The sequence below is a fragment of the Hippichthys cyanospilos genome, chromosome 18 (assembly GCF_059441005.1).
Source record: "Hippichthys cyanospilos isolate Australia breed blue-spotted pipefish chromosome 18, RoL_Hcya_1.0, whole genome shotgun sequence".
NCBI lineage: Eukaryota > Metazoa > Chordata > Actinopteri > Syngnathiformes > Syngnathidae > Hippichthys > Hippichthys cyanospilos.
In genome coordinates this window covers 10,040,001-10,053,284 of record NC_142386.1, presented here as the reverse complement: position 1 = coordinate 10,053,284, position 13,284 = coordinate 10,040,001, and the positions used below count along the sequence as shown (strand labels likewise).

The window sequence follows — 13,284 nt, the reverse complement described above, 5'->3', positions numbered from 1 at the left end:
TTGATTTGAGCAATTTTGCAGTCAAGTACAAGGCTAAATTGTATATTTATATATATATATATATATATATATATATATATATATATATATATATATATATATATATATTTATATTTATATATATATATATATATATATATATATATATATATATATATATATATATATATATATATATATATATATATATATATATATATATATATATATATATATATATATATACGAACGCCTCGCCAAGGTAACATTGAATGCCCTTCGAAGTAAATGCTATTCCTTTTCTTCTTGATATGGCTCAAGTTAATTTTACCATAAATGCCCGAAGTTGCAGACCATCCGTGTTACACCAAGTTTATAATTGTGCGTTTATGCTAAAAGACCGCAAGTAATAAACAAGTTAAATGAAATACCTTTTCGAGTTCTCAAACCGTAACAACCTGAGAAAACGTGAGCTGCTGTTAGCTGCTGACAGCTAACTGACTTCCGCCTTCTAACTCATCCCTTTATGGTTGATTATTTTAAGTAAGGAGACGTCTGATATAAAAATATTATTTTGTGCGTCAAAACTCAGCTTATGTGCCTGACTGATCAATGTTCCAGAGAATCATCATTATATTTCCGTCTCCCTTGCAAGAAGGAATGAGAAGAGACAGTGTCATGACCACTCTCCGAGTAGCGCAAGCCTCCAGCTTGCAGATCCCTGTGCTTATCTCTGAAATTTCCGCCAGCCAGCCTACCTATCAGAGTTTAGATTTACAAAAATAAAGCCAATTTTGTGGTTCTCACTCACCATCTTCTGTAGGTACGTAGATGTTGAGATAAAGGCAGTCCTCGCTCTGGTTCTGAACATAGGTGGCTGCAGCATCCAGATTGTCTGTGAACCAGACAGGGAGCATGATCTCAGGTAACACCCCGTGCACGTTTTGGGGACACACAGGCGCAAATTGGGTGGCGTTACGGATCTCCTGCCAGGAGCCCGGCGCCTCGGGAGGCTGGAAGCGGCGTTCGCCGATGGGCGCCGTGGCGTAGGGTACTCCCAAGAATTGTTCCACGGGGCCCAAGATCTCATTGTTGAGCTCCTTTCTGACGCCACGTATCTTTCCGTAGCCTGTGGATACTATTGGGTTTTTGTCAACTCGCTGACACGTGGACAAGGTCAGGTGTAGTATGAGCCCCACCAGCCACATCAGACAGGGGTTAGCATTCCTTTGAGGCATACGTTTTCCACCAAAGCCTTGGTGGCTGGCAGCATTGAGCGGGAAAAACAACATGTCCAAAATAAAAGCTCCTTTAGTCATCTTAATGAGACATCAGCTTGATGATCACAGATTCACAGTCATAGGGGAGAGTAAAGGCAAAAATGGGATTTTTGGAAGGGGATGTGTTAATCGTTTTCCTCGGGTGACATGGTGCCGTGGTGGTTTTGGGAGCATTCTCAGTTTGAACCTGCAGGCTCATCTGTCTTTCTCTCTGGGTCTCTTGATGGGTCCAAAGCTGGAGTCAGGAAACCGATTACACCTACAAGACAATATCGGATGAAGGAGTCAGCGATTTTGATGGGTGGCAAACATGAGTAAACAAAGGAAGTGAAAGAACAAAGTAAAAGAAGTGAGTCATTGTCGGAAAAACAACATTTTTAACCAAAAATATTTGCCAATTTGTCGTCCTTTGTTCATATTAGTACCCATGTATACATCGACATGAAACAAGTTTGGTTAAATTAGTAAAGAAGCATTTGCACTCAATGTCATTGTAAAGTGTAATCTTGTAAAGAGCATTTTTTCTTTTACTTTTTAGAATACAAAAAATAGACTGGATAGTGAGTTTTATAACAAAACATACGCAATAATGAGCATAGAAAGTAATTCATATTTTGATATTTCAGTGTTAACAGTTGTGTCACAGCAGGGAGAGTTGTTCACACGGCTGACAAGCAAACAGGCAGCACCACTCAGTGATGGTGTGAATGTGAGTGTGAAATGTTGTCTGACTCAATGTGTGTTTAATCTTTGTCCTATCATGGCTACAGTTTGACCCTGAAACAGATTTATTCTACTTGCATTTTATTTTCCACGGGGTCATTTTGGTCCCAAAAGAATCCATTTATCGAATAACGGCATGCATCCCAGTAAATGATCTTTAACCTTAGATGAGCTGACAGCCACAGGTTTCACTGTACTAAAAATACCCTAACAAGTTCCAATGTGCTAATGAGGCAAGATGGAAAGTACAGGAGTCACTTTACTGATGAAGATGAATACTAATATGGTTTTAGTCGCCAAAATGATGAGGGGGAGAAATGACTAATTGAAGACTTGTTTTAATAACCTGATCAGTTGCAATACAATTAAAATCTTAATGATGACATTCTTTAGAGCAGTTTGTTTAGTACTAACTCCAACCCACAGAAAATAAAAATCCATCCATCCAACATATAATACTGATTATTTTTACTTGGGTCGTAGCCGTGCTGGAGTATGCTGCTACTCTGGGGGAGAGGCAAGGTACACCCTGGACTGGCTGCCAGCCAGTCAGAAAAAAATAAATAAGATGAATAAATAAATGCATATAAATGTAGCATTTCAAAGCTCACATTCATGGATCCGACCCATGTCATTGCATTTTCCTCACAACTCAGTTCAGTTGGTTCTTGCTTTCACATTATTACAGACGAATGGGCAGTGCTTATCTCACTCTGGCTTTGGTGACAGAGCAGTTTAGGTGTGATAAAGGCTTTATGTGGTACTCGCATTTGGATGAACGCCACATCATACCTCCATCCTGTTCAACCTCACAGTTTCCACTCTTTCTGTGCCATGCCGCACACAAGGAGGATGGCAGTGAAATAAAGCACAAAGATGCTGTGCAGCGCTACAGGAGGCTCCAATTTGGGAGGTGACTGCAAATCTGTCTCATTAGGAAAACCAGAATCAAGCTGTCTGGGAAAAAAAATCGGTTAACTCACAGCGGCGTGAGTAACAATATGTTGTTGCACATACACCCAGGGTGTGAAATTCGTCAAAACATATATCCATCCATCCATCCATCCATCCATCCATTTTCAAAAGCCTTTTCTAACCCTCTGAAAGGTCAGAGGCTTGCTGGTGCCTATCCCAGCTGACTTGGGGCAGTAGACGGGGGACACCCTGAACTGATTGTCAGCCAATTGCAGGTCACACAGAGACAAACACCATTCACGCACCTAATCACACCAAAGGACAATTTAGTATGTCCAATTCACCTGCCATACATGTTTTTGGAGTGTGGGAGGAAGCCAAAAAGGCCGGAGAGAAACCACCCAGGCTCGGGGAGAACATGCAAACTCCACACAGGAAGGCCGGAGCAATTTGAGCTCAGGTACCAGAACTGTGAGGTGGGTGTGTGGGGGTTCGGCAGCCTCACGATGAAAGGTGGGTTTTAGTCAACAAGCCATTTCACTTCCTGGTTAGAAATCCAGTCACCAAAAAATAAATAAATGAATAAAATTCTAGTGCAACAAAAGTAAGATTCCAGTAACTTTATGCATTTATTTAAAATTAGAAAGCTCTCATTACGATGATATATTATATTGGTGGAAGAGTGTTTAGCATGTTCGCCTCACAGTTAATGGATCCAAGTTCAATTTCAGCTGGCTCCGGCCATCCTGTGTGGGGTTTTTATGTTCTCTACGAGCCGGCGTGGGTTCTCTCCACGCACTCCGGCTTACTCCCACTCTCCGAAAACATGCATGGCCGGTGTTTTGGACATTCTAAATTGTCCTTAGATGCGATTGGATGAGTGAATGCTTGTTCGTCCCTGTGTGCCCTGCAATTGCCTGGCAAACAGTTCAGGGTGTCCCTGGCATTCTGCCCATAAACAGCTGGGATAGGCATCAGCAAGCCTGTGATCCTAGTGAAGATATGTGATATCGAAAATGGATGGATGGATAATAATGTCTACTGCAACATTTAGTCAAGTTACAGAAGAAATAAAGTATTAATCAAGGTCAGAAAATTTCTAATAATTCCAGTGGGATGTAAACACGAGCTAACTACATGCTGCCAAAGTAAATTACTATCCCAACCTTTTACATGTGGTGACTTGGAATCACCTTACATTTCTAACATCTGTTAACGTTCAACATCTGTGGGCTGAACTGGCACTAAACGTCCATCTTTGCACATTAAATGGAATAAGCGGACACCCAAATCACCTGGCTGATTTAAGATTCTCTGGTACTGCTTTATATAAATGTCGAGGCTGTCATCTAAGCTGCATGAGAAGATAACATCTCCCAGTGACTGGGACACTTTTATGGCTGTGTTTAAATGGAACAGCCTAAGGAGTTTGGAAAAACTTTGACAATGGGCATGTCATGTGAAATGCTTGCCTTGGGAGTCTTGACAGGACAGATGTTGCGTTCCTCTAAAAAAAAAAAATGGATGATAAACAGCTCAACAAGTCCCCAAGTGAATGCCTAACCTATTAAGTTAGGTTTCCGATAACCCTATTACCGTGCTGATAATATGATCTATTAGAATATGCTGGATAAATAAGACAGTATGTTTGAATCTTTTCTTTCCTTGAAACAAACAATGTGTCTTTCTTCCCTCACGCTCCATCAATGGTATACTGTAATTAATAGCATAGGTGAAGAATAATGCACTGACCACAGTTATTTGACCGATTAATAAAAAAAAAAAAAAAAAAAAAAAAACAAAAAACATGTGGGTCGCAAATGCAATCACTGATTAGCAAGTTTAAAAATAACCGCTCACTGATCCGATTACAAGATGGGGCAATGTTTCTATTTAAATAACTTGTATATTTACTACATATACTTGTATACTGTTTAAAGAAAATCAACAAACGATTTACACAGTATAAGCCTTAAAAAATAAAGCATGGTTTAGTAAAATATGCTAATCATCAATGACCTGAGATATCAATGAGATATGACAACAGCCAGTGCAAAACACTTTGAATCATTGTAGAAAACAAAAACACATTAGTAATATTAAAATAGCCATTCATGTATATGTGTATAAGTCTTAAATGCACACATTTTGCGCTCTTGAATCATTTACTTGTCCAAGAGAGATTAATAAGTCATCGTGTTGAGGTAGTGAGAGGCTAGCAGGATAGCATCTACTATATTGGGGCTAAGATTAGACTTGTCATCCTCTATATGTCGGCTCAGCCACAGAGACTCGTATTAGACAGTGAAGCTCCCTCCGATTTTGGTCAAGATAGGCTGGGAGCTACGAAAATAGAAACGAAGAGAAAATGAAGAAGTGCAGCATGACCTTATATTTTATATTCTCAAAGGCTGCATCTTAAAATTTCTCTGTTGTCCAACTGTGTGAGTCATCGGTGAAGCAACAGGACATGTGGTCCTAATATTTTACAGTCCTATTTGACGTGGGCTACTGCTTTTAAAATTGACAACATCATAAAATGGCTTCATGTTTGAAGAAGCTTTTAAGGCAGGTGCAAGAGCAGCACGACAGCAGGAGAGCTGTGCCTGCGCTTTACTTATGATAAATATGGCAAATGTAGTCTACAGTGTTACCCACACCCTCAAATAAAGTGTTGTACTTTCTCCTGGTTTTAGTCAGCTATGTCATTTAAAGTCACGTGTGTAGCAGTTTTCCTTTTTCCAAAATTTTGTTTTGTATTTAAAATTATGTAAATGAGTCAGAAGTGGGGTTTTTGTGCCAAACTTTTTGCAACTCCAAAATTGTGGTCCTTCGCTATATAACGGTTTCGTTCTTGCAGCAAGGTGATTGCAAGGTTTACATTGCTAGTTTTCTTCCTTTTTAAGTCAGACTAGTGACTATCTATCTATCTATCTATATATATATATATATATATATATATATATTTATATATAATTATTATGGTTTATATTTAAAGTGATCTAAATGATTCTTTTTTTCTGTGCTAAATGTTTTTACTCTGTTAATGTATTATTACATTATAATAAAAACATGGTATTTAAAAAAAAATCTAAAGTTTTGGTCAGTCAATATTTATGTATCAGTTTTTTTTTATTTATTATTTATTTAGTTTTTTTTTTTTTTTTTTTAATGAATTTTCCAAATTATCACCCGGAATCTTGAAAATGCATTTGTCTTTCACAAAGCAATGTCAATGGTTGAACAAATTTGCTGTTTTTGTATAAGGAATTAGAGTACACTTTACTTTCCTATTTGATGGGGCGAAAGGGCTCTCTTTCCAATTTAGCAATATGTAGAATGGTTTGCACGCATTCGGAAAGATTTAGCTGGATAATTAATTTCACCATTGATGTTTCATACATTATAGATGCATTAATTTAAAATACAACTCCCATATTAAGTCCTCTTTAGTTTTCCTTTGGGCCCATGTACGAAGGCATAGGCATTTTTTTTTTTTTTTTTTTTTAACGGATAAATATGGAGTAGCTATTTTATTAGATAATTGCCTGTTAGGTTATTTAGGCCAATCCGTCTCAAACAGTGGGGCATTATTTTGTTAAAAAGGATACAAGGTTAGATATACTAATAGAATTTTTATAGATAATTATCTCATTTATAGTCACTGCAGTGAGTGGGGGGGGGCATCAAATGTTTTCTCTTTCCTAGTGGAGCTTTGCAAAAAGAAGCTGAGAAGCAGAAGAAGAAGAGAAGAAGATTTAGGCCAACATACACAAAGTTCTGGCATCAATTCTGTTATAAATCTTGCAGTATTACTTAACTGAAGACTGAAGTCCTTGAAGACAAGCGGAGTGCTGCAGGGACTAATAGGCAAAGATTTGGCAGACTTGATTAATTTACCTTTTAAACATATATTAATGTGATCCCTGCTTAACCCTACCAAGAGGATACTGGAGTTATATTGCAATATTATCTGTCAAGCTGAGGTTTTGAAAACAATGAGTCAACACTGTGGTGAAGGCCGTTGCATACCGACTACAAAAACCAACAGCCATATTTAAAAACTTAAAGTATTCAACAGGGGGAAAAACATGTGGTGAAAACTTTACATGCAAAAGCACCGGCACACAACTCTATTGAGACACATTTCCCACTGAATTATTTAGAAAAGCGAGAAAACAGCACGCTTTGCACTTTGTATGAATAAAGCGTTTGCTCTGGTAAAGACCTCTAGAGCCCTGACCTCAACCACAAACATCTTTGACAGTGAGTAGAAAAGAAACTGCATAATTTGAAAGTCTTCCTATTGTGACATTAACGTCACATAATATTAATTACAAATGTCAAAGGATTTTATATATATATATATATATATATATATATATATATATATATATATATATATATATATATATATATATATATATATATATATATATAAATATATATATATATATACATGTGTGTATGTGTTTGTGTGTATAGGTGTGTGTGTGCTTGTGTGTTTTTCAGTGTATTAAAAGCAATAGGGAAATACTAGTGCTTTTTATTGGGCAGTGATGGCACGTATTTGATTCAACTTGAATGCAGTGGGACCTAAGTTGCTGATCCATTTTGCAGTGGAAGCGAGAGGTGAGTTGGAAAAAAGAATGTGCTCATTAGATACAGGACTCACTCCAGGATCATTTATGTAAATAGTCACTCGTGAGAAGCCTCAAGTCAGGCACACACGCGCAGTCGGACCCATAATTATCCCTATCTTTTGGCGTGAGGCAAGCATTAATGTGCTAATGAGGTTTATGGTGACCAAGACGAGTGTGTGCGTCTGTAGCCGTGCAAAATGTGATGTCACACTAATTAGCAAAGAACCGTATACAAATTATTAGTTTCGTTACTTGTCCGTCACAACATTTGTAGTTTGTGTGACTTGCCTGAAAGCTTGAAGGCATTTTGAGGGCTACATAACACAGCCCAGTGAGTCCAGCCATGATGACGATAACGTTTGATTCTCAATGTTGTCCCATATGTAAAATAATGATTATGATGGAGATGGTAATCTTTTTTCACACATGGCATTAAAATGGAGAAGGAAAAAAAAGTGAGAAACAACGAGGAGATAAAGGCAGTTATAACCGCATGTCTAGAGGGGTGCAATTTAAAAGGAGATTTACAGGATGACATTGAATTAACTAGCTTACGTTCCTCAGGCAGGCATGTTCAATGCTAAGCCCCTCGAGCAAAACTGCAATCAGCTTTTATTCTCTAGTGTAGACTAAAGAAAAGTCAAAAAGAGTCTTAGGATCTCTGATTGGAAATTGAGAAGTCTGTATGTAGCGATGTGCCTTGACACTGCTTTGGCCTACTTTGCGGGCGACTGTTGCAATGTGGCAACGCTGAGCCAGAGCCCCACAATCACCTCTCAAAATTGCACCATGCTTGATCTAATCTCAGGATTGAGGCACGGAGATGCACTGACATACTCAGCGCAGTCCTTTCCCATTGGACCGACGCCTTGGAGGTCAAAAAGGACAAAGAACACTCGGTGCCCACAACATTATGTGAATCCACTGAGACCCAGTAGAGAAGTCAAAGCCTTTACAAAGTTAACTATAATAGCACTTTGCAGAATGCAGACCTCTCTCAAGGTTAAATTGTTAACTAAAGAGAAAAAAAATATATGGTCGAGCATCATATGTGGTTTGTATTTCCAACCATGTTATAGCTCAAGGCAATATCCGTAACCAGAAGCATGCACTTTGTGGCACTATTGTGGCTCAAATGATAAAAGGAAAAAATCCACTAGTGCAGTTTTTTTTTTTATTTTCAAGCTCGTCAACCCTCCATTTACTATGAGTCCCATTCTGATTTTTTTTTAAATAACCCAATTTGTTGGAATTTATCAAATTGTGCAGGTGTATCTATATTTAGCAGTCACTAAATTTATACATGTACATTTTTCACGTCATTGACGGCAATATGATTCGTGACTGACATCCAACTGAGGATCAGGTTGTGCAAAAGTGTGCTGCTGCTCAGGAAGGGGCAGAAACCAAAGCAAATTAGCAACACTCTCATTGGCATTCGTGTCAGTGAAGTCTACTGTTCTTTGTTAAAAGCAAACCGGGTAACATCACTTAGACCTTTACATCCACCAACATAATCATTTTACATCCATTTATATGCCCTTATAATACCAGTAGAGCACATGATAAGGAAACAATGTATTTTGTTCGAGATGCACGATAACTGCTTTTTCTTTTTTCTTTTAACTGATAACCTCACGCTTCTCCATACCAATAAAGATACAGAAAACCAATAGTTTTTGTAAGATGATGCAGCTCAAAAGAATAAAACACTTCAACCCATGATCCTAAGCATGATTTTGATACTTTCTGACCAAATGCTCAAATGCATATCGGTACCTAATGTATTCGTAAATTTGATCACTTGGCATAGCTTTTCTTTACGTTGCTTCTGCCGCCGACCAAACATAATAAAAATCGACAGAGGTCCTGTTGCTCGGCTTACTTGTAGTCATAATTCAGAATAACTTTTTTATACATTATTTCCGCCACCTACCAAAGCCGCCAAAAAATGACGGAGGTCCTGTTGGTTAGCTAACTCATAGCCACTCGGCATAGCTTTTGTTTACTTTGCCTCCGCCGTCTACCAAACCTGATAAAAAGTCACGGAGATCCGCCGTTGGTCGGCCAAGTTGCTAGCAATAGCTATTCCACTTTTGTTTACATTGCATCTGCTGCCAGCGCCTGCCAGACTGACCAACAAGCCATGGAGGTCCTGCTGGTTGGCTATAATCCAATGTTTATTGAGTCCACCTGATTATGATATCAAATGGTGCACATGCTTGTGAAAACTTGACCCAGAAGTATCAATTTTTCAAACACACTGTTATTTATTTATTTGTGGACACATTTCGGAATTTGTGCACAGCCTCGTTCAACCCCTTGTTGAAATAAACCACAGTGAGAAAACTAAAGTGCATTGTTTATGAAGTCGCCCATGGGCGCAATATTCCCTTCTGCGCCATTCGGAGGAGACTTGAACTCTTAACGTGACAGCAACTGGACCAAACTAAGTGTATTTGAGGCGACTTCCAATATCAGCCTATTTTTCATTGATATCGATCCAATACAAGTGATGTCATTTTTTTACCAAAATTGGGTCAACAATTATTGATCCAATAATTACTGTACATCCTGAATTTTAGTGAAAAAAAAAGAATCCAATCATGTAATGATGGGTATGAAGAAATCATGTTGTTTAATCAAGGTCAGATATGAATTAACATTTTTTGTCACCTAATAGGCTAACAACTAAACTGACAAGGAAGATGTAAACTTATAGTTGTGATGTCAGAGGGAAATAAATACAGTGTGAGTGTGAGGTTAAATGAGGAAAAAGGCGAGGGCAGCTTCAAAAAGATGAGGAGGAGCAGATGTCAGAGAGAAAGAGAGTGTGGAAACAACTGACTAAATGGAGGTGGGTTGCAGGAATGAGGTTGGCACGCATGGTTAAGTGGTTTGCAGAACGTCAAGCAACAGCTCTGCTGCCTTCCACCACACTAAACACACCGGCTAAAAAAAGTCAATACACCCCTGTTCCAATCGCAGGTTTTGTGATATGAAAAGTGAGAACAAGAACATTTTTATATATATATACTGTATATATATTTATGTTTTTCTCTAAAATCAACAGTATCCAAGTGTGTTTCAGATCAGAAGGCACTTGGAAGGAAAATATGTTATTTAAAAACATCCAATTATTATTAAAACAAACAGATGCAAAGAGCAATCAGTCGACAAGAGTAATTCCTTTCTTTTTTTCATCAAAATCTATTTTAACAAAAAAAAAAACCGCTCTGAGTCCCTTTTAGAAATTGAACCTGTCAGTCATTTTTTTTTTCCAGATCTAAAAATGCACCTCCTTTGTATGTTTTCTTATTGTATATTTTCAGCTCCTTCGTCACACATCAAGGTGCCAAAGTGACTCATGGTGAATTATTTATTTATATGTTAAGATAAGGTGCACCTCAATATTATGCCTGCCAATTTGTTGTGCATGTTAATAATTCTGTCATAATAAAAAGGAAGGAAGCTCATAAAAAATAAATACGTTACACGGCTATGCTTCTATGTTACTGTGGTGTTATATTGTTGAAACATGGAAAGCTATTCCCTTGTGTACTTGTTAGACATGAGGCATTCAGACATTCTCTCACAATATTGGGCAGCATGTCCAGCAGGCTCAGATAAGCTTGACTGAGTTAAATAAATGCCTAAATGTTTGGTGTACAATTTTTGCTGAGAATTAACATTTGGTTTCACAGTGTCATTTTTAAACAATCATTGAAATTTAAAAGTTCTATTACACCATATAGCAGAATAGAAAAAGCCCGTGCAGATGTTGTTTGTCCTGAAAACAAATACAGCACATTTTGCTTTGTGTGTGTCAGTTAGATAGACGATTATATAGTTTTTTCTTAATTAACGCCTGTGGTGCTTATTGAGCAGTTACATTTATAAATTGCGTCACATCAAATTTTAATGAAACTCAATGTATTGATTATTACAAGAAAAATGTAAGCATTGTTTATTTAATTATTTAATGGATGTTTGGTGTCGAGGAGTCACATTTTAAGAGGCTACACGTTAAAACACAGGCTAAATCTCAGATAGCGCTTAAAGATTCATGCTCTGGTTTGTCCCGTAATCTAAGTTTTAATATTTAATAGTCAATTTATAAAAGATATCACGCATGAGAGGATTCTGGTGCACAACCACCAGGAAAATCTTCTTGGGATTTCATTTCGTTGTAAATCGGTGTATCATTCATTCTGTCCATTTTCGGGTTTTAATAAAAACAGAAAAGTAAATAACTATTGTGCTATTTACTTTTTTAATTGAACGGTATTAAAAAAGACATTCTTCATCATTCAATTGCAGGCTCAGATAAAAAAGAGAGGGCCATAATTTGAGAATGTTGTCAACAATTATTTAATACAGTATTGTCTGTATGTTATTTAAGAGGTTAGAATTTATGCAAAAAAAATGGGTGATATCATTTCTAATTAAGAAAACAGCGACAAAAATAATATTTACTTTTTGCAAAGTGAATAAAGCATTCTACAGTAGGAATGGGGGGACGGGGGGGCATATGCAAAGACAGTCTTGTGGCTCAAATTTTAACCAGTAAATGGCAGCCTAACATGAAACATGCCCAGTCTGCTCATCAAGAAGAAGAAGAACAGGAAGTTGTTGACCTCATTGTAGTTGACATGCAGCTCCACCCTCTTTTTCATTTATGCAATATTATTAAAGCATTGAGTGCAGGTGACTTTTAGGACACCATTACGAGTGTAACATACATATTCTGTAAATATATGTGTAGTAAATAGTAGTTACTGTTTGTTGACCTTAAATAGTTATTGGTGTACTAATTAGTGGTAGTGCTCATTTAGATTAATAACTACTTAGCACAGGTGTGTTTTACTGCTGCCTAACATTGCATATGTGTTAGAAATAATGAATAGTTAACCACCTCACTTCAACTCATGTTCAACCGTAATAGATTATTTTAAAAAGTAAAAAAAAACAAAAAACAACCTCCCATTCAACCTTAGTAGACCATAAAAAAAAGAAGAATTGGGGGTGCGGGGGTGGCTATTACTCATTTATTTGATGGAATAATCGATTTAAAAACGATTTGATAGTGACAGCCTTAGTATGAAGCCAATTACAAAGCCCTTGATTTAAAATGGTTGATTTCATCGTCGTTTGATGGATTGGAGTTGTGGTCAAACTCAAACCCATTTTCCACAGCATGTATGGTCAGCATGTTTTATTATGTCACTGCGGAAACAAATCACCTCTGCACATCAGTAGTTTCGTTCGATTGTTTTTGAGCACAACCTTCTTATTGAGATCAGCCTTTTTTTAAATATGCACTCTACAGTTTTATCAATGTCATTGTGAATGCAAATCAAACATTGAGCTCAGACGAATGAAACTAAGAAAGCAGCACGCAATGCATTCGTCTCCTGTTTACTAAGCTTGCAAATGCAAATGGGCACATCTGCAGATATGGCGTGCATTGAGCTCTTATTTACTGTTTTTCAATGCAATTATTTTTTCTTGTAGTTATAACTGTGGTGTGACAATGAGTGCAGCATAACAAGTGATATAACCCAGTCCACAATGCTTTCTGAACCCTAATAAAATGTGTTCATCCCTGACAGTAATGAGAAATTCAATTATCGTGTTCTTATAGCACAGTTATTTATTTAACAATGCCCAACAACAGCAATGATTTATTGATTTTGCATTGGAATAACAAATAAATAAAACAAATCATAATTAACGGCACCTTT

The 13,284-nt window shown here is 37.3% G+C and overlaps 1 protein-coding gene across 1 annotated transcript in view; it reads right to left on the bottom strand.

Annotated features, from left to right (window-relative positions):
* nlgn2b (neuroligin 2b) overlaps nt 1–13,284 on the bottom strand; it is a 73,163-nt gene that overhangs the window by 47,746 nt on the left and 12,133 nt on the right. Inside the window, exon 2 of the mRNA XM_088440695.1 lies at nt 791–1,518. Within this exon, the coding sequence (XP_088296821.1) occupies nt 791–1,298 (508 nt within the window). The 5' untranslated portion in view covers nt 1,299–1,518. The remainder of the gene's footprint in view (nt 1–790; nt 1,519–13,284) is intronic.